The sequence below is a fragment of the Coptis chinensis genome, chromosome 5 (genome assembly GCF_015680905.1).
Source record: "Coptis chinensis isolate HL-2020 chromosome 5, ASM1568090v1, whole genome shotgun sequence".
Lineage (NCBI taxonomy): Eukaryota > Viridiplantae > Streptophyta > Magnoliopsida > Ranunculales > Ranunculaceae > Coptis > Coptis chinensis.
In genome coordinates, this window is record NC_141460.1 from 82251302 (window position 1) to 82272705 (window position 21404).

At 38.8% G+C, this 21404-nt stretch overlaps 3 protein-coding genes across 3 annotated transcripts; 1 reads left to right on the forward strand and 2 right to left on the reverse strand.

Moving 5' to 3' along the window:
* Positions 1-49: 49 nt before the first annotated feature.
* On the reverse strand, positions 50-2435 carry LOC147499332 (BI1-like protein). The gene is given in 5 exon segments (XM_086561154.1): positions 50-394; positions 397-478; positions 711-868; positions 994-1107; positions 2136-2435. Coding segments are annotated over 5 exon segments (627 nt in total). The 5' UTR covers positions 2377-2435; the 3' UTR covers positions 50-362.
* Positions 2436-3584: 1149 nt separating this feature from the next.
* LOC147499333 (Mitochondrial inner membrane translocase complex, subunit Tim44-related protein) lies at positions 3585-10802 on the forward strand. The gene is given in 12 exon segments (XM_086561155.1): positions 3585-3619; positions 3682-3791; positions 3892-3972; positions 5225-5276; positions 5279-5306; positions 6214-6265; positions 6733-6822; positions 8847-8915; positions 9089-9190; positions 9816-9884; positions 10310-10366; positions 10507-10802. Coding segments are annotated over 11 exon segments (729 nt in total). The 5' UTR covers positions 3585-3619; positions 3682-3749; the 3' UTR covers positions 10594-10802.
* A 750-nt stretch (positions 10803-11552) lies between these two features.
* LOC147499334 (uncharacterized) lies at positions 11553-20782 on the reverse strand. The gene is made up of 2 exons (XM_086563461.1): positions 20119-20782; positions 11553-11614 (listed from the first exon to the last, which is right to left on the reverse strand). Exons 1-2 carry the CDS (start codon positions 20780-20782, stop codon positions 11553-11555), a joined length of 726 nt encoding a protein of 241 aa, XP_086419587.1.
* Positions 20783-21404: the final 622 nt, after the last annotated feature.

The following is a 21404-nucleotide window of genomic DNA, read 5'->3' on the forward strand; positions in this document are numbered from 1 at the left end:
TTGGGTGCAGAAGGGATAAACAGTATATAGTTAGGTTACACCAACTCAATAATTTCAAGGCTTTTGAAACGCATTTCAAGATATAACAAGTATATAAAATTCATCCTGGACAAATTTCTTGCAATATCAGATTCAAATATACAAGGATATAAAATTGATTCTGTAATCAGGGCATGGGGAAATTAACACTGTTTGACTTCAAAAACATCAGAAGATATGATACTAGTCTCTTGCCAAGCAGGAGTTCATTTGTCAGCTTTACTATCTACCCATCAGACTGCATTCCCCTCAACACCCGCAAGATGGTGAGAAACAAGTTGAGTATGTCCAGATAGAGAGCAACAGATGCCCATATGTACTCATCATATGTGTAGCGCTTTATCATGTTGTCTGTGTCGTAAACGAGGTAGGCTGAGAAAACCATGGCGCCAAGTCCACCAAAGATGGCAACTGATGTGGGGCCAAGTGGGAAGAACATCTGTTTCATAATTAAGAAACAAAAGACAGGTCAGAAAAAATAACATTTTTGTAAATAACTAGGTAGAATGCAAATGTGACGACAGAGAACATGCTATGCCAGAAAAATATGTTATGCTTCTTTGTTTTATGCTGTGTGCACCAGGAATCTATTGTGAAAAAGGAATGAAGACATATTTGTATGTCTGTAAGTATCAATAACAAAAAGGCTAAAGTGAAAGACAAAAATTGACCTGGATAAAACTAGCAACAATAAGCACAATGAGGCTGGTGAACAAAATAGGTCCGAGATAGCTGAAGTCCTTTCCTTTCTTTGAGGCCCAGAAAGTGTAACCAGTCAGACTAGCAACCACAGCTGATGTTAGGATCAATGCTTCTAGCACAATTTTTCCTACAAAAGGAACACTGCAAATTTCAGACTAGGGAAAAACAAAAAATTAGCCTATTGAGTACAATAAGAATATACACAATCAACTGGCGCACATGAAAAGGCCAAAGAAAAGAACAGAAGTTAACCATCTGTATTTGCACATGTAACACCAACAGTGACACTCAGGCATGTTGTGAAGAGTCCAAGTAAGATGAAGTTCACTGGATGCTTTTGATGATATATAGACAATGGCCATATTACTGCAAAAAGTTTAAAGTTGTCAATCATATGCAGCATCAGCCAAGTCCAAAAAATAAGTACTAAAGCTTACAAAAACACGTTAAGATGATATTTGTCAACAGGCAAACATAAAATATACATATAACAATAAGCATCATAAATAATATGATGCTTGATTATATAAACAAGGTACCCCGTAAATCACTAAATCCTAGAATGCTTGATTATCTTTACTCATTTCCTAAAGTTGATCTCAGTCACCTACAGATATTGTAAAAGAAGAAATCCCAACCCCAGAACAAATCCTAACAGATCATTTACCACTTCTTTGTCCATTACTTCTGAACAAAGAACACGAAAGTAAACACTTAATGAGGGAGCAGAAAATTTGTGAATTACACGTGTGGCACAACCATGGAATCTTTCCAGTTCCAAAAGTACATCGCCTTTCATAATGACCCCAATTCATTATCACTTTTATATCATTTTTTCACAAATCGGTAATCTCAGTCCGGATAAATATTGGCAGGACTTTGCAAACTATAACCCCTAGTGAGCAAGATATTGACAGACTCAACAATCCGTTTGAAAGCTTCCTCACCTTTTAATTCTAAGTAACTGCCAAGAACACACAATGTTTGGAATGTAACCCCCCTCTAAATTCTACATCACATATAGTCCAAAGATGCAACATTTCGTAAGAAAATCACTAGTATCAAGTCCTTCGAAAATCTGAAAACTATTAAGATGAGTCTTCCTTCAGATCCCAAACAATGGAACAAGGCAACGCTGTTATGAAACCCACCGTATTATAAATTATATCAATCTCAAAGTCCGCTAATACATTTATACAATTTAAAGTTTCCATTTTCCAAGTCAATTGTGTTGAACAAGCTAATAAAAACAAAGACAAGAGCAATGTTGTAATACATGAAAGGCATCAATCAACCAACAACAAACAAATCAATATTGAACCATCAATCAAATCAATAAATAAATTATATAAAACATACCCAAAATCAGATTCAAACCGAAAAATAAAACTTACAGATCAAAGGTAAGATGGCGAAGAGAAACAAAAGGCCAGAACTGCCTTGAAGGAGATTGTTAAGAGGAGTGTAGAGAACAGTGAGGGAAGAAACAAGAGTGGTGAGAAGAATCTGAGCGGATAAAATGCCGTAAACTTTTCTAATAAAGCCCCAACGAAGCTCGTTTTCACCATAGCTTAAACCAGGGTATAGTGTTCCTTCTTCTAAGTCACCTTTGCTTACACTTGTGAATCCGTACATCTTCTTCTTCTTCTTCTTCTTCTTCAATGGAAATGAGGAATGAGAAAAAGATGAAGAGAGAGAGAGAGAGGTGTTTTTATATGGGGTCTAGAAATTGACTTTTGGAGTGTAGTGAAAGGAAAATGGTACGAAATTGGCTGGAAAGTGTCAACTCTTGTGTGGCTTACAATATTCCGATATTTACAGATATATATTGAAACATTGAATATATCAGGGTGTTAATTACTTAATGTTTAGTATATTTTGTTTATTAGTGAAAAAAATGGGGTTTTTCATACTTTTGTCCCAAAAGCTTGGATAAGCCCCTGTTAAAAAATATGCTACTTTTGATTATTCAACAAAGACTTTTCATTTCACTCAGTCCCAAATTTCCAGAGTAAAACAATAAAACAGCCTTTAAGGTCATGAACCAAAATGTTTTTTGAAAACTGTTTTTTGAATAAAATTGTTTTTTCTTTTTGAAAAAATGTCCAAAAAATTATATTTGGATTTTCAAAAATTCAATCCAAGATTAGAGTAAATAATAAAAATAGTTAGGTGAAAATATGTAATCAAAAAAATAATTTGGGTTTAGAAAAACCAAAAATTTAGAGCCATAATAAAAATAGTTCAGATGTCAAGATTGTTCATTATAATCCAACGTGCCAGTTTGACCACGGTCATCTAGATTTCACGATACACGGTGAAATTTTTGAATCTGTTTGTTTGGGCCTTGCAAGTCCACACACACAAGTAATGGGTTCGTATTCGGGCCGTATGACAGTGGGCCCAGAAGGCGTGTGACTCTACATTACATCTGCATGCACCAAATAATTCCTCAATAAACCCTCCACCTTTACATCTCACTTCTCATTTCAACTTAAAACCTTTTACTTCTTCTCAAAAAAAGAGCCCAATCCTATTTTCATCAAAGCTTTCAAGTTCAACTTTATTTAGACAGATAAAACTGAATGCAAACATGTCTTTCTAATTATCATAAAAGTTTCACCAAAAATGTTTTAGGAATCATTTATTTTTTCAAAAAAATGTTTTTCACTAATTCAAGAATTTGTCAAAACTTTATTTAGACAGATAAAACTGAATGCAAACATGTCTTTCCAAAGATCACAAATGCTTAGGAACAAATTTCATTTTATTTTCATTTATTTTCATTCTTGTTTCCACTTTAGTTATCAGCTGATTTATTTTTTCAATATTTTTAGGCTTGGGAATTCAACTAGCTATGCCCATTTAAATGCCAAGGGTAATCTGTTTTCCATTTTTTTTTCACATTTTTTTTTAATTTTTTTTTTGTTATTTAATTAGTATCTGTACCAGAGTATTTCTGCCGGAGTTTTTCGAATGTGTCGTCATATAATGGGCATGGTAAATATATGTGGAATCAAGGAAGAGCGATGCCACTTTGTTCCACTAAGGTAACTTCATAACTAACGAGAGTATGCAAAACGATTCGTGTTTTTTGTTTCTTTGGATTGATCGTATGTGATGGATAAGTGTATATATCATTATTTATAGGTGACTGAGTTACCGTTATTATTGAATGAGGTGAGGGCTATGTCTACGCAAGTGAAAGCTCCTGCTCAAACACGACAAATGGTATGCATATTTCACTTTGGATTTGTACATTATTGAATAGCCGCTGATGTAGTCATTCATTAGGTAGCAAATAAAAGGATCAAATGGTAATCACCTTATGTATTATTTACTGTTTGAGGTATCGGAGGTCATTAGAGTTTCAAGTTTCATATCTATTCCGTTAGTGTCAAATTTCAAACGAAAGTTGGTTAAATAGTACTTATTGTCACACCTCCTTAGCTTGATTGAAACTGAGCTGTGTTCGAAATGGGACATAGGTGTAACTATGATAGTGTCAAAATTGGAGAATACTAGTAGACTAGTGTTTCTGTCAAAGAGAAATGTTGGTGGCATATTTTTATGTCAAAGAGAGGAAGCAGCAGAATAGAAACCATGCAACAGTAGCCAAATCATGGTTGTGTGAGGCAATTTATCTCAGTAGTGAATGAGCGTTGTTGGCTTGTTGCTACGAAAGTAATATCATCAGGCCTTCTTATGGGCAATCTTATTTGATGGCTAGCTGAAAAAGATGAAAGCTAGATGTTTGCATTTCTGCTTAGCAGTAACGAAAAAAAATGGGGATGTGATAATCTCCCGGAGCAAGCAGCCAAGCAGTGAGACTGCTCATTCAACTCCCACTAACCAAGCAGTAACTTCTACACTTGTATTGAGAGGTGGTACAATAAAAAAATGCCTGTCTTGGTATAGAAATTTTCATTAAAAGCATAAACCAATTGAATTCGCTAAAGACATATCTAGAGATAGTTTCATTGTTAATTCATTATTTCAAGTTTAGTCAGTACAACTTTTCATATTTTTCTGTCTATAAATTGGGATAGATATGGGTTTTTGAAACTGTATACATACATATATCAGAATAACTTTGTGGACAGGCTACTATTTGCTGTCCACAAGACAGCAAGTGCTGATTGGTGGAGTTGGTGCCCGAGAAAACTGTTTATTCTGTCCGAAAAAACTGTTTATGTGCCCGAAAATGGTTTGAACCAATTAGAGGCTGCTGTTTGTGGACAAGCCTGTCTACAAATTTGCTCTCTACATATATGTGTGTGAATGATTCTTTTCAAAATATGGAGTTGACAAATTCGTGATAAATTTTGGAAGTGTGATTGCTTGCTTAATATTTTCTTGACAACTTTCTAACTAAACTAATATGATATGTTTGGCTGTTTGCAACCTAATCGACATCCATTTACCCTTTATTCTGGCAAAAGATGCACAATTGGTGATATATTAGGTGTACTATTGTTTGTAGGGGGCTGTGCAAGTCTCTATGTTGAGTCCTGGAATTGTCTATGAGCCATATGCACCCGTGAACCAATTTCGTTTCTGCAAAGGTTGGTTACTTTCTGAAATTTTATTTTAGCTGATTACTGTCGTTAACTCTATCTCTATTTGTGTGTGTGAATGTGCGATTGTGCGTGCATGTGTGTTAGTTTTAATCAGTACTATTTAGCATTTGATCCAAGAGGGATAAGGATCGGAAACAATGAATTTGATTAGGAGGATCATGTCTCTATATGATCCTCTTGTATTTTATCAAATAAATTTGCAATCATATCTGTGGATTGGCTATTAACTTGTTATTTTCAAAGTATAAAGTTGCAAAAATAACACCACAAGTGTCCCTCAATTTATTGGTATATTTGTTTGTAAGAATTATTACCTGCTTACATTTTGATCTTTAGCAAAAAAAAAAAAAAAAAAAAAAACTTTTTGATCTTTAGTCTCTGTTTAACTTGATGGAATTTTCAAATTGTTTTCAGGGTAATGCACTTTAAATATTAAAAATAATGATATATGTGAAAAGAGGTCTAGGTCATATGATAAAAATCAAAGGGAAATTACCCTCAAGTCTATGCTACATTTCCAAGTTGTCCTATTTTTAACTCATGAAAGGAAGAGAATATTACATATGTATTTCCTATGTTAATTGTTGTCTTACAAACACTTTAAGAGCAGCTACTGTTGTGTTGTCCAAGGACTTTTGGCTGTACATGATGTATAGTACCTCATGTTTAGTTGGTTGTTTCTATTTTACCCCAAAACAGCTTAAAGGAAAAAACAGATTGGGGTGTTAACATCACAAAAGCCTATGCATGGATGTGTCTTTCTCTCTTGTTGTTTTAAACTGATTAGCTTGATCGATTTGCATTTACAGTTGGTAGTAGTGCTCTCACAACCCAATTTGAAGAGCGGTACTTTTGTTGCATAGAATATTGACTTCTAATCATTTATGCATAGATGGTTTACCAGAAGTGGTTGGAGAAGAACAAAAGAGGATATGATGTTAGAGGTATTGCTTATTGCTTAAGCTTTAATTTCATACTTCAGATTGTTGGTTTTGCTAAATTTTGTACCATTAGGAGTATGATTAAGAAAATAGCAGTTGGGTGCTTGTGCAAATGGCTCAGTGTCTCTGGAGTCTGGACTAGGAGAATTTAACTACTTATATTTGAAAAGGTTAAAAATAACAGGAGAAGGATGAAGGGTCTAAACAAAACACATAACTTGCGTAAGGATCTAAACCTAACAAGTAACTAGCGTAAGCAAGTTTCTTACATTATATTCCCATGCGACTTTGTAAACGATTTCCGTGATAACATCATGAGTTGTTTGACCATTTTATGTTGTAATACACTTAACAGTTTATGGGTCGTGTCTATAATTACGTTCCTTCAGCATAGGTTCATTCTCTTTCTTAATTGTGTCATTTAAAAAGACATTCATAATGATAATTTTGGTCTGTTTCCATCTTTGCAGCTCAAGAGTGCATATGCAATTAATAGATTAAGAAAGTCTGGTTACTCGAAAAAGAAGTTTTATAAGGAGGCCGTAATATTATACACAGAGGTAATCCTTTGTTATACACACACACACTTCAATATTTAATCTATTTAATGCTTACTTTATATTTTTTGGGATTTGGCATCCAACTTAGAATGGAATGAATATCCAGGCATGGGTTTGATTTCCTGCAATACCTTTTACTGGATTTATGCAATATTGCTACTATTGCTCCAAAGTATGTAACTTCTGCATTAGTATTCTCAAACAAATTGCTACTACTACTTATGATTGATCATAACAAGGAGATTTTTAGCCGTTTTATTATGAATTGGGACATCATTTATATTAAACTAGCTATAACCTGTGGCTACGCCACTCTTGCCTCAAAGACACCTCTAAACATCCACAAATTCCTTAGAAACATTTGTGGGATATTTTTTCTAACTAAACTCGATTTTGACTTATTTAAATGACCAAAGCATAGACTTAACTTGCACTCACAAATACTAACTTAGCTCCTGGCTTCCCAATTGTATAAATGCCTTACTTCCATATGGTCGATTGTGGATGTATTTATTTGATATTTAAGGTATAGTTTTGTTTGTAGTTTAATTGTCTTGGAGCTTAGTTGGGTGTGCCTGTTAACTGGCTTTGAAAAAAATTGTGGATGACATTAGTGGACTTAGTAATTGTGGTTAGTTTAATTGTCTTAGAATCTATTAGATCTTGCTGACTGGTTGGCAAGGTATTATTGTGGTGGGTGTAGTGTGAGTGTGTGACTGGGAATGTGTTATTATGCATGTATTATTTTGATTTTTTAATTAGTTATTGATTTTGTTCTTGTTTGATTGTTTTGGTACCTGGTAGGCTGACTTAACATGGGCTCTCACAAATCCCAACTTCATAGCTTATGGCTTCCTAAATATATGAAGCAATTATTCTATTATCCATCACATATTTCCATGATTTAAAAGAGAAAGTTAAATTAAATTAAATTATAATATAAAGGAAAAGGTAGAGATTAGAGAATACAAACAAGTCGACATATTTAACAATGAAATAATAAATTAAATTATAAAAAAACTCCTGTTTTGAGGGAGAGGGATATACCATTGGTTGATTACTTCACTGGTTGAACTTTGTAGGAGAAGCAACATACTCTCGTAACTCCATTACCTAAGTCATTATACCATCCTCGAGTTTTGAGGGCGATCAAATACTTTTGGCTATCGTTGAGTTTTGAGACTACGCCATTAGTTTTTAATAGTGTGTATGTTCTTAATAAGGTTCTTAGCTTTTAAGTGGGAGAGGGGACATGACTATTGAAGATAAATGGATGAATATATGGAACTCAAGACCCACTTCATTGAATGAGGTGATTTCAGAAAAAAATATTGACTACCTTTGATGAATGAAGATTGAAGAGTTCGCTAGAAGCAATTGTTAATCTTATGTACTTCACCGTTAGATTATGCCAAAATTGTTTTCTCCTTGGCAATCTAATATAACAACTTCAAACTTGAATCAAACTTGAGGTTCTTGAATGAGGAAACCTAGCCTATCAAAAAAGATAAAAAAATTCCAAACAAACTAAAGAAAAAAAAACATAGTGCACCTGAAGAGATGGTTTTTTCTTTTCGTAAGAAACCGATCGAATCAAATTTCTTTGTAAGTAGTCGAATTTTTAGAGAAGGAAATAAAATGTTTACTCGTAAAAGCCTTTTTTGTTGGGTTTAGCTTTTCTTTTTGGGTAGGAAGTGTTTCAATCCGGAAGGATTGCTTTGGTTTAACCTGTTTTTAGTAGTATATACTAAATAAGACTCTCAAAGTATTTTAGCACAAATCCCAAAGAAATCAGGACTACCACTTAAGTCCTTATAACTTGCTTAAAAACTGAGCTGTTTTGTATTATAGATAAGTCTTATACACTACGAGTGTATGGCCATCAGACGAGTTTTTCCTGTTGAGATGACAATTTCTAGCTTTAGGTTGTTTCCATTTCCCTTGAATCTTTCATGATTTGGTTTGATATTTTCCACATTACTTGTTGATTCTGAATAATGACATAACATTTTTATCCGCATCAGATAAATATTCTAATGGCAAATGGCGACAAAAAAGCATTAAGAAAAGTAGTTACGGAGCAGATGTACTCTGTAAGTTACTGCTTTTTCTTGTGGTTAGTGTTCTTACATATTTCAGTATACTTTTGTGTAATTCTTTTACCAGTTTTCAGCATTGCATATTTGCATCCATATCTTGTGCCTATAATTCTTAATTTTCTTGCCATTTCCGAATTTATCTTTTATTTGTTTAATTTAACTTTCAGGCGCTCAAGAATGAGATTAAGTACAGGGAGTCTATGTGGAGCAGTATTTACTGGGAATTGGTGGAGCCAAGTGTTAAAATACGTACTCTGAGAGCTCGGATGGTAACTATCAATTGTTTTTGCTTTTACTTGACACTGCTTATATATATATATATATATATATATGATTGTGTGTGTGATGGCTGGGAAGCTTGTCTCCCAGTTTCTGCTATAGATTCTGCCCATATTTATGGTTGTTCAAATACATGTTGGAGTTGGGTGCTGATGGCTGATGAGGTAGTTTACAAAATTTTTTGATTTAAAACTGTTGAGATTAATCCACCCAATTCTAGGTATGCGTATGTCCCACCTATGTTCTAGTTTTGGGTCTCTTCTTGACATTCAAAAGAGTCCCACACTCTACAGGCTTGAGATTTGACAGCAAGTGATGATTTGTTTTGGTATCAAAGCTATAATAGGTAATGGGTTCAAATCTCTCCACGTAGCACGATGTGTGTCCACTTGTGTTATGTCCAGCTTGTTTCCACTGAGGGTACATGTTTAGACTAATCCACAGCGCTTCTAGGTCTGTTCCACCTATGTTCTATCCTCGTGCTTCCTCTTGATGTACATAAAAATCTGGCCCTTATCCCCAAAACATAATATGGGACTCTGTTGAAAAACTGTGTGGCATTGGGACTATGTTGCCATTATCACGGTTTAACACGTTATATGTTTTTCTTATCAGATTGGCGTTGATAAAAATGACCTCAGTAAAGCATTTGTACAGCTCACACTCGAATTCATTACAAAGCAGGTACAAAACTGCACTTGGTTTCCTTTCTAGTTTTCTTCCATTGCAAGTCATCATTGTTAGTCCACATGGAGCAGAATTTCACCTTGTAATCTACGTCTGACATCATGTGTCAGATGGTTATACTTCACTTCTTCTTTAGTTATTTGTTCATGTACATATCGTCGTGTATAACACTTTCAAAGGAATTGGGCGGTTAGCCTTAGGGCGGTGGTGCTCAGTGGCAAAACTTTATAAGTGCCCTTATCCCCAACATAATATGTAATAGCAGGACTATTGCTAACACTTAGAAGCTAAAAGTGAAGTGCATTTTTGGCGCCTTTTAATTGAGTCATACTTTTATGCCCAAAAGTTCTTTTACATTCCTTTCATTAATGCCGATTTTATTTTGGTTTTTGTTTTTTTTTCTTATTCGTGTGTTCGTGCAGAAATTTGCTGCGTACAATTCAAAAGGTGCCCTTGTCGCTGGAGATAAAGAGAAAGAGGTATATTGGAAGAATGATAAAATTGCTTTAATTGGTATCAAATTAGTATTCCTTCCTATATATAGATCTTCACTGTCCTGGTTGTTTTGTTTGCAACATGTGTTCTCATGTATTTACTGTTCTATTCTCCTTTTATGTAGGTCCTAGTGAATGACATATGGGTATTTGAGAAATCTTTGTTCCACCAAAGAGCACATTGGCGTCTTTGTGGTCGAATAAAAGTATAGATCACAATTTTCTTTTATATATTTCTGAGCATTATCTAGCATTTGTGGAACATTGGAGATACTATCTTGACAGATCTGGCATTTTAGTGTTTAAGAAGTTTTGTACCTTTTTGGAACTGGAAGGGTGTTTCTTACAGTGCATTTACAAAGTAGGTCCTTGAATAAAACCGATGGCGGTTATTTTAATAATACTTTAATTTATTTTTCAATTTGGTGTTTAATATCATTCTTTCTGTTGGGTATACTGTACAGTGTTCTGTCTTTCTGATAACACATTCACAAGATTCAGCCTTACTGTAACTCAAAAATAAGCTAAAGACGATTTCTATTAACTTCTGATAACATGTATAACTTACTTGGAAGACTCCATGGTTCGTATTGATATACACATCCAAGTCAAGAATAGGCGCCATCAAGTTTTAGTAGTTTCCTGCTGGTCCACCTTAAGTTGAAGATGGTATATCAAATCTTTCTCAGTGGGAACAAACCTAACCCCTACAGTAAATCTCATACTTTCGTCCATCTTGATCTTTTGTCGAATTCTTGAGAGCTAGTGTTTTGCATTCGTTGCATATTAATTTATAAGATAGATTTCCTGGTTCAGAAAGAATTTGGATTCACATTTCATTATTTAAAAAAAAAAAACACACATGGTTAGCGGCCGTGCTTATAGTTTTATCGGACATGGTAACCTTCTGGCCGTGGAGCCACGTCAACTGGATACATCGACGTCAGCTAGATCACGAGTTGTTAGATTCATACTTATTAATTACTCAGCAGATGACGTTATGTTCATACTATTGTCTGATTTTGCAACCCAAGCAACTAGGTCTTAAAGTTTGTCCTTTAAGGATCGTATCAAGGGTTCTCCTGTTCATAAGCATAGAGCAAATGCCTTCTCAAGTCTCAACAATATAAGTGTACTGTGTACCTACTACTCTACTAGACTACTAGCTAAGCTATCTGCTCAATATGCCCTCGACAAACTGGAACTTGGTCACGTCGTAAAACATGTTCACACCTGTAAAATTTCATACAAGGAATAAATCTTGCAAGAGTAATAAAAAAATAGACCAAGTGCATCCGTGTGACCGTGTCACACCTTGATTTCTTGTAGGAGTATCGTCAGGAGGCGAATTAGTAGTTCGTGATCAGCAAGTAATGAAGTAACGAGCCCTGACGATGGCGCAATTGCATAAGTGTATCAAACGGGTCCTAGCAATCTCATTCTTTGAACCAACAGGGTTTGAAGAAAACAGATTATAGCAAATTAAGCTTACTATGCAGCATCAGAGCTCGAGGATTAAGCCCCTGAAACTAGTTTGTGTGAGGCTTATTTTACCCAATTAAGCAAAGGTGTTCGCCTCAAGGCTTAAGAAACAGATTGCGCTTGAGGCCAGATTAGATTTAAGAACATTTATTAGTTACTATTAGAAATAGCTTCGTGCGTGTCAGAGTTCAGAGCGCGCCCTCTGTTTTAGTACAAACAGAGTGCACCCGCGCCTCGCATTCCAGTAGATAGCTCTAAGCTGTACTCGCACCGTTTATACAGATCTTTGTTATTTGTTTCTATTTTCATGTTCACGTATATATTAAGGATTGACATCAATCTTAGGAACTTGTAATCTCTATATAAACCATTGTATGAGGCCTAGAAATCAATCGAGTAAATATTATCTCAAATCTCTCTCTCTAATTTATCATGGTATCACAGCTAGGTTGGATTAAACTCAACAAGGTTGTTATCCAAATCTTGCCCAGAAGGTGTTTAATAAAATTCTTAAGAGAAGGTTTGAATTGAAATAGCTTGTAGAAATGAACCATTTTGTAAACACTGTAACCACACTATTTGGAAAGTCAAGATGGAAGAGTTATTATATTGTAAGGACTTGACACAACCCATTGAGAATAAAAGAGTAAAACCAGTCGTAATAGTGGTGACTGAGTAGAGCAAGCTTGATAGAAAAACAATTGGGTACATTCGACAGTGGATTGACGACGGTGTCTTCCACCATGTATCCCAAGAGACTACCGCTTTTGGCTTGTGGAAGAAACTCGAAGACCTCTATGAGAGGAAGTCGGCCGGAAACAAGGTACTTCTCATTAAGAATTTTGCTAACACAAGGTACAAAGAAAGTTCTTCAATGTCTGAGCATCTTAATGAAGTACAGAATATCATCAATCAGTTGCATTTGATGAAGATTGATATGGATGACGAAGTTGAGATTTTGTTACTATTAAACTGTCTACCCAACAGTTGGGAGACATTAGCAGTTTCTCTTAGCGGAGCCGCTAAAGATGGAATCATTTTCATGGAGATGGCTACCAGGGCATTGATGAATGAGGAGACAAGAAGGGGTCACAAAGTAGCTCCTCTCACTCAGAGATCCTTGTCACAGAGAAGCGGGGGAGATGTAAGAGCAGAAAACCATCTCATTCTAGAGGTGATGACAGAAGCAAATCTAGGGGTGAAGCTAGAACTCCTAAGACAGAGAGACAATGTTATTATTGTGCCACCAAGGGTCATTTCAGGTATGAGTATAGAACATTGAAGAGGGATGAGAAGAATAACTATATATGTACACGAAAACATGGTAAAGAGAAATGGAAGCATAAGCCGAGATATTACCGCACTAGTAGACCATGATCTAATAGAAATTATGTCAAATTGTGGTGAGGGCTGTGTTAGTACATCATGCATGCCAGGATACAGAGTGGGTGATAGATCAGATACAGGAGCATCCTATCACATCACACCGCACAAGGGATTCTTCACTACCTACAGCTGTGGTGAATTTGTTGAAGTGAAGATGGGTAACAGTGGCGTCTCGAAGATTGTAGGCTTGGGGATGTTCATGTAGAAACCAATGTCGGCTACACCTTGACACTCAAGGATGTAAAACATGTCCTTGACATTCGGCTAAGCCTAATTTCCGTTGGAAAGTTAGATGATGATGGCTTTCAAAACTCGTTTGGTAACGGGGTATGGAAACTGAGAAGAGGTTCTATTGTAGTAGCTTAAGGGAAGAAAACTTGCTCGCTTTACAAGACACAAGCTAGCTAGTTTGTGTAAAGCAGAGTTAAATGCGGCACAAGAAGAAGTTTTCTCCGAACTATGACATAAGAGACTGTGTCATATGGGAGAAAAAGGCATGGAAGTTCTTGCCAAGCAAAAGGCCTTGCCAAACATAAAAGATACACATTTAAATAGATGTACTCATTGTTTGTTTGGAAAGCAACACAGGGTGTCTTTCCAAAAATTCCATTCTCATAGAAAGGAGAATGTCCTTGAGCTAGTACACACAGACTTTTGTGGTCCTATGAAAGTGAAGTTCCACGGGGGAGCTTTATACTTCTTGACTTTCATTGATGATGCGTCAAGAAAGATATGGGGATATAGTCTGAAGACCAAGGACGAAGTACTTAGCGTGTTCAAGACTTTTCATAGCATGGTGGAAAGAGAGACATAAAGCCTTTAATGTGTATTCACTTAGATAATGGGGGAGAGTATATTGGGTCGTTTGAAGAGTATTGCAAAAGTCATGGGATTCATCATGAGCAGACCGTTCTCAAGACTCCGCAACACAATGGTATAGTTGAGAGGATGAACTGGACCATTGTAGAGGGGATGAGATGCATGTTGTCTCACTCTAAGTTATCAAGGAGTTACTGGATAGAAGCAATGCGCACAGCCGTATAGTGATCAATCTATCGCCTTTGAAGCCTCTGAATAGTGATTATCCAGAAAGAGTATGGTCAGGCAGAGATGTTGATTATGGATACTTGAGCGTATTTAGGTGCATGACATTTGTTCATATTCCCAAGGATGAGAGATCCAAGCTTGATGACAAAGCTAAGCAGTGCATTTTTCTGGGTTATGGGGATGAGAAGTTTGGCTACAAACTTTATGATCCGATCAACAAGAAGGTAATCTGAAGTCGAGATATTGTGTTCTTGGAAGACCAAACCATAGCAGACTTTGAGAATGGTGAGAAGCTAGAAGCTTTCATGGATGATCTTGTTGACTTAGAACAAGAAGTTCCTATTGTGGAACGTGCAAAAGGCATTGAGAATGCAGAGAACCATGGGTTGAAGCTCATGATGATGATCCGATTGCTCATGATGGGATAGAACCTATTGATATAGAAGATACAGATGAAGTGCATAAACCACCACCTGAGCAAGTAGAAGTGCATCCTCCTAAGCCACAAGAAGATGGGGTAAGGAGATCCGAGAGAGAAAGACAAGCTTCAACCAGGTATCCACCACATACGTATGTTTTACTATCTGATGGTGGAGAACCTATGTACTATCAAGAGGCTCTTGAAGGTACATACAAGGAGAAGTGGTTGAAGGCCATACATGATGAGATGAGTTCTTTGCATAAGAATTACAATTATGACTTAGTTGAGAAACCGAAAGGAAGAAAAGTTCTGAAGAATAAGTAGATCTTCAAAGTCAAGCATGAGGAGAATAATCCATATCTAAGGCACAAAGCTCGCCTTGTTGTGAAGGGATTCGATCAAAGGAAAGGTATTGCCTTTGATGAAATTTTCTCTCTTGTAGTTAAGATGACTTCTATTAGGGTGGTATTGGGTTTGACTGCAAGGATGAACCTAGATGTTGAGCAATTTGCAACTAGATGTCAAGAAATCTTTTTCATGGAAACCTTGAAGAAGATGTCTACATAGACCAGCCAGAGGGGTTTGAGGTCAAAGGCAAGGAACACATGGTATGCAAGCTGAAAAAGAGCTTGTATGGGTTGAAACAGGCACCGAGACAATGGTACATAAAGTTTGAGTCATTTATGGTGAAGCATGGATACAAGAAGTCTACTTCCAATCATTGTGTGTTTGTTCAGAAATTTTCAGATGGGGATTTCATAGTGCTCTTGTTGTATGTAGATGATATGTTGATAGTTGGCCAGAACATCAACAATATATCCAAGCTGAAAAAATACTTGAGTAAGTCCTTTGAAATGAAGGATTTGGGTCAAGCAAAACATATACTTGGTATGTGGATCGCTTGTGATAGAAAGAGTGGGAAGTTGTGTCTTTCACAAGAAAGCTACATTGAGAAGGTGTTGAAGAGATTCAACATGGATCAAGTGAAGCCAGTCAATTGTTTGCTTGGTGGCCAGTTCCGCATGACCAAAGATATGTGTCCAAAGGGTGAGCATGAGCAGAGTCAAATGGAAAAAATTCATTATGCATCCGCAGTGGATAGCTTGATGTATGCAATAGTGTGTACAAGATCGGATATTGCTTTCGCCGTTGGTGTTGTAAGCCGTTTTCTGTCAAATCCGGGTAAAGAGCATTGAGAAGGTGTTAAGTGGATATTGAGATATCTCAAGGGCACTTCCAAGTCGTGTTTGTGTTTTGGTGGAAGTAAGACCTTGCTTGAAGGCTACATAGATGCAGACATGGTAGGTCATGTTGACTCTGTGAAGTCTACTTCCAATTATCTGTATACTTTTGTAGGGGGAGCAGTTTCTTGGCAATCTAAGTTACAAAAATGTGTTGCCCTCTCCACTACAGAAGCCGAGTATATTGCAGCCACTGAGTGTTGTAAAGAGATGCTATGGATGAAGAGGTTCTTCGTTGAACTAGGGCTAAAGCAGAAATAGTTTGTAGTTCTATGTGACAGTCAGAGCGCCATCCATTTGAGCAAGAATCCGAGTTTTCATTCTAGATCTAAGCACATACATGTGCGTTATCATTGGATTAGAGAAGTTCTCGAAGACAAGCATTTGTGCATTGAGAAGATTCATACTGACAAGAACGGGTCGGATATGATGACCAAAGTCTTACCGAAAGGTAAGTTTGATGTTTGTTGTGCTATCGCCAGAATAGTAGCACACTCTTCCTGTTGATTTGGAAATACATGGACGTAGCACACCAGCAGATTTCCTGAATAACTTGTTATGAAGTAAGCAATAACTACGTGCTTGATATGGGATTTGCCTGGCCTTGGTACGCTCTATAAGGAGCGCGCCATGCTAGATGTAGTCTATGATGGGCTGCATCCATGTTTGACTCAACTGATTGGCAGAGAGAGGGAATAGATTGCTTATTGCTAGTATGCTTTCGACTTGGTAATGTGTCGGTCAACTATTTAAATGAGTAGTTGTCTTGGGACGCAGTTCGGTGTTTGAGTGGCTAAGTAAGCTAAACTGTCTGCGTGACGGTTCTCGTCACGCAAAAAATGATGTATGGTAGCTTTCTTAAAATAAGGTAGTAAATGATGAACGATTTGCAGATATTTCGAAAGGTTACCTTCATGGGTAGTATACTCTTTTGCAACCTGGCGAACGACCTGTTGCGAGTCACTAAAGACTTGGAGTTCCTGTACACCGAGCTGTAGCGCCATACGAAGTCCCATGATCAATGCTTCGTACTCCGCCTCATTGTTGGAAGTTGCGAAATCGATTCGAACTTACTTCTCTACCATAGTTCCATCGGGTGACACTAAGACGACCCCGATGCCACTCCCACCAGGGTTGTTAGAGCCATCTACAAAGAGAGACCAGATTGATTTGATAGGTTCCTTTGTGTTTGCGAGCTCTGTTTCTGATTCCCAATTTGGGTCATCGACAGGGAAATCTGCGATGACTTGACCTTTCTGAGAAGTTCGAGGTACAAACTCCATGTGGTGTTCGCCGAGCTCTTCGGCCCATACTGTCATACGAGTAGTCTTGTTTTCTTTGTGGAAGATTTTCTTCAAAGGGAGGTCTGTAAGTACTTTGATTGGATGTGCTTGAAAGTACGGCCTGAATTTTCTTGCCGAATACAACAAAGCAAGTACGGCTCTTTCAAGGAAATAATAATTCTTTTCAGCTGGCGTGAGCATCTTACTTGTAAAGTAGATCGGTTTTTCTGAGTTGTTCTCCTCTTTGAAGAGAACTGAGCTGATGGCAAAGTCTGATACTGCTAGATAGAGCCCCAGTGTTTCTCCATCTGTTGGTTTGGCTAAGACGGGAGGCGTGGTGAGGTACTCTTTGAGAGTGGCAAATGCTTGGTGTCATTGATCGTTCCATGAGAACTGCTCACCTTTTTTGAGGAGTTGTAGGAACGGTCGGCACTTGTCTGACGCCCTGGATATGAATCGGTTGAGTCACGGTGACCATGCGACAACCGTATCTGTTCTTTTTGTCCGTGGATCGGGCATGTCTAAGAACGCTTCGGATTTGGTGCGGATTTGCTTCGATCCCTATTTTTGACACACGATATCCTAGAAACTTTCGGAGGGGCAGCAAAGAGGCATTTCTCTGGGTTCAACTTCATGCGAGTTCGGCGTAACCTGGAGAACGCTTGCTCAAGGTGAGTGAGGTGGTCACCTGCTTTCTTGCTTTTGATGACCATGTCGTCAATGTAAACCTCCATGGTATCTCCTAACATATCCTGGAACATGTCAGTTACTAGACATTGATACGTCGCTCCAGCGTTCTTAAGGCCGAACGGGAGGACGTTGTAGCAATAAATTCCTTGCTCTGTAATGAACGAGGTCTTCTCTTGATCCTCCTCAGCAAGTGGGATTTGGTTGTATCCGCTGTACGCGTCCATGAAGGAGAGAAGTTCATGACCACAAGTTTGGTCGACAAGTCGGTTAATGCGAGGTAGGGGAAAACTATCTTTCGGTGTTTCTTGGTTAACATTCGTGAAATCGACGCATAGGCGAACTGTTCCATTCTTTTTGGGGACCGCGACGATGTTGGCGATCCAGTCTGGATAGTCTACCTTTCTTATGAAACCGACTTGCTTGAATTTGTCGACCTCGTTGTTGATGGCTTTCTGAAACCGCAGGGATAGTCGGCGAGGACGTTGGCGAACTGGTCTAGCATTGGGATTTACATTTAATCTATGACATGCTATATTAGGATCTATTCTGGGCACATCTATATACGACCAAGCAAAAATATCTTTATTCATAGATAAGAAGTTTACAAGGTGGGCCTTGACTGTGGGGTCAAGATTTTGCCCCTACATAGACAAACTTGGGGTCGTCTTCTGTTCCTAGATTCACACGCTCTTTTTCTGCAGCTGGGGGGTGCTATGTCTGATGGAGATGTGTCTCTCGGCGATTTGATCTCTGGGAATGCTTTATCGCTCCGAGAGACGGTGTGATTGATAGTTGAGGTTGGAGCGACCTCTGTGGCGACGACAACAGGGGTAGGCGTGAGCTCTGGAACCAGGGCTAGTTGCATGATACTTGATGGTGCGTCTTCCGGGGTCGTAAATGGTGGCACGACAACATCTGATGCGACCTCTGGGCCTTGGATCGATGGAACGACGGATACTTGATTGACGTTTGAGGTCTTGGACCGTGCGATGCGACTAGTGGAGCGATTGTGGGCATCACGAGCGGGAGAGAGAAGGTCTTCTTCTTTGGAGCCCCGCGTTAGCGGTGCGATTTGGACTTTGACTCCAGCGACTAAGTCGTTCGCCATTGTATAACTGGTGGGCTCGTGCTTTGAGTGGATTGGTACACTGGCGGTCTTACTTGCTGACAGGATTTGATTACAATGATACGCTTCGAGCTGATTGCTGCGAAGTTCCATCATTCCTCTAGGGCCTGGAAAATGGAGAACTTGATGCAATGTTGATGGTACAGCTTGCATTTGATGGATCCAACGCCGTCCTAGTATGGCATTGTAGGATCTAATCGATGTCTAGAACGGCGGCGTGTATTGCGGTGACTTTGTCTTCTCGAGACCCTACCGATACTGGGAGTATGATGTCACCGACGGGGTCGGCCCTGGAGCCATTGAACCCGTAAAGGGGGGCAATCGGATATATAAGGACTGATTTGGGTAAGCACATCTCTTGAATGGTGTGGTAAAACAGAATGTCGCACGAACTCCCAGGGTCGATCAGGACGCGCTTGATTGTCCAGTCGCTAATCTTGACATGGACGACAAGTGCGTCGTTGTGAGGGAGGCAGACCTTGTTGAGGTCGGCCTCTGTGAAAATGATATCTCCTGTGTTGCAACCTGAGCTTCGCGGGGCATGTGCTGCTTGGGACGTGAAATGATACACTTCCTGAAGAGCGCCGACACGACGTCTTTTCTCTCTGGAGGAGGTTACAGAATCGTCTGGGAAAGTAATCATATGAATGGTTCTAGCATTGTCGCGATTTGACAAGTGCTGTCTTCGCTCGTGGAGAGAATGGTCTTTGGTACGTCCTCTGCTTTGAGGGCGAGCTTGAACCTCTTGGTGGTTACGGCAAGGCGGAGATCGACTACGTACTCGGCGAGCCATAAGTTTATGGCGCAAGTCGCCGTCAAGAATGTTGGTGTACTGTTTTATATGACTAGCTTCCACAAGGTCCTGGAGATAGTGCTTAAGCCCCCAGCACGCATTGGTTTCATGGCATTTTGCTTTGTGGAATCTTGTGATGGGGCTTGTCGTCGATCTATTGGTTGCCTCACATCTGGTCGGAAATATGAAGCTCGCTGGATCTTGTCTAGTATGTAACTGGGGGAGCGTGTCAAGACAGCGAACTCTCTGCTGTTATCTGATCGGGTACCTGTCTTTGGTGCAAGTGACCTGGATCGCTTCTTGGCACGCGGGGTGTGCTCGGAGATCGCTGCCACTTCCTGGTCCTCGGCTAAGCCATGGAGCTTCAAACTTTCTTGCAATTTAATATACTTGTCTACCCGAGCGTACAGTTCGGACATCATTTCTGGGCATTCTTTCATTAATGATCTGGAGAGGTCAGTATTATGCACTCGACAGGCGTTAGAGAATGCCAGTGTGGCAAAAGACTCCTTCAGGCCGCTTTCCATACATAACAGTTTTGCCTTGAACCGTCCTAAGAATTGGCGAATGGTTTCATCTTCCCTGAATGATAGCTGGAACAGTGAGTCAAGATCCGCTTTCTTTCGTCTGTTGTGCACGTATTGACTGGCAAACAGATCAGTAAGCTGTTCAAAGGTTTTGATAGAATCAGACTCAAGTGAGAAAAACCAATCAAGTGCGCCATCCTTGAGACTGGCTGGAAATAATCGACAGTGAAGGTGATCAAACTCGGGTGAACTATAGAACTCCAGACTTTGAATGTATCGAGCCACATGCTGACCTGGGCACGTGCTGCCATCGTATATTGGGAAACGTGGCTGGATAAAGTCTTGTGGAGAGGGTTTACTGAGGACCTCGGCACTGAATGGAGATGCGCGGTATGTCTTGAGCATTTTTTGAACAATCTCGGTCGCATCCTTTTTTACTGCACTCTGGCCGATCCTTTGCGATAATTCGTTAATCTATTGATTAACTTCGTTGATGTCGTTCTCAGCGACATTACCGACTGGTTGTTGTTGGTAAGCATCTACCTGTGCTCGTAAAGCAGCATTTTCTTGCCTGAGCAAGGAAATGCTCTCGTTTGTTAAACCCAGCTGGTTTGCGAGGTTTTGAACTTGAGCTTTGAGGCTTGCCATGCTTCGTGGGCTTGAGAATTGTTGGTTTTTGAGTTGAGTGAAAGTGATTTCTCGAGTAATCGAAACCACAGATGGCGCCAATGTAAAGGTGTGTTTTGGTTTTTCTTTACATGCAATGAAGAGAGGAGGATGGGTTTAGGTTTTGGAGAGACCGAGTTCGCTGATGAGCGAGCTGCCTACGTATCTTCTCTTGGTTTTTCAGGGGAGAGAAGAATCAGGTCTCACGTAGTTCAAGTAGGTGGTATTTATAGGCCTAAGGGAGTGTTGATCCTAGAGACACGTGTACCTCTTGCACATGTGTAGGGTGGAGATTATGAATGTGTGTTAGGTTGGTTTTAGTAGGAGTTGTGTGCTGATTGGAAGTTGGTGCGGTTGTCCC

Coding starts and splice junctions, on each gene's coding strand:
- LOC147499334 (XM_086563461.1), bottom strand. CDS start 20,782: ATGCTCAAGACATACCGCGCATCTCCATTCAGTGCCGAGGTCCTCAGT. Junction 11,615..20,118: donor GTCACTTGCACCAAAGACAG/GTACCCGATCAG, acceptor GAAATTTTACAG/GTGTGAACATGTTTTACGAC.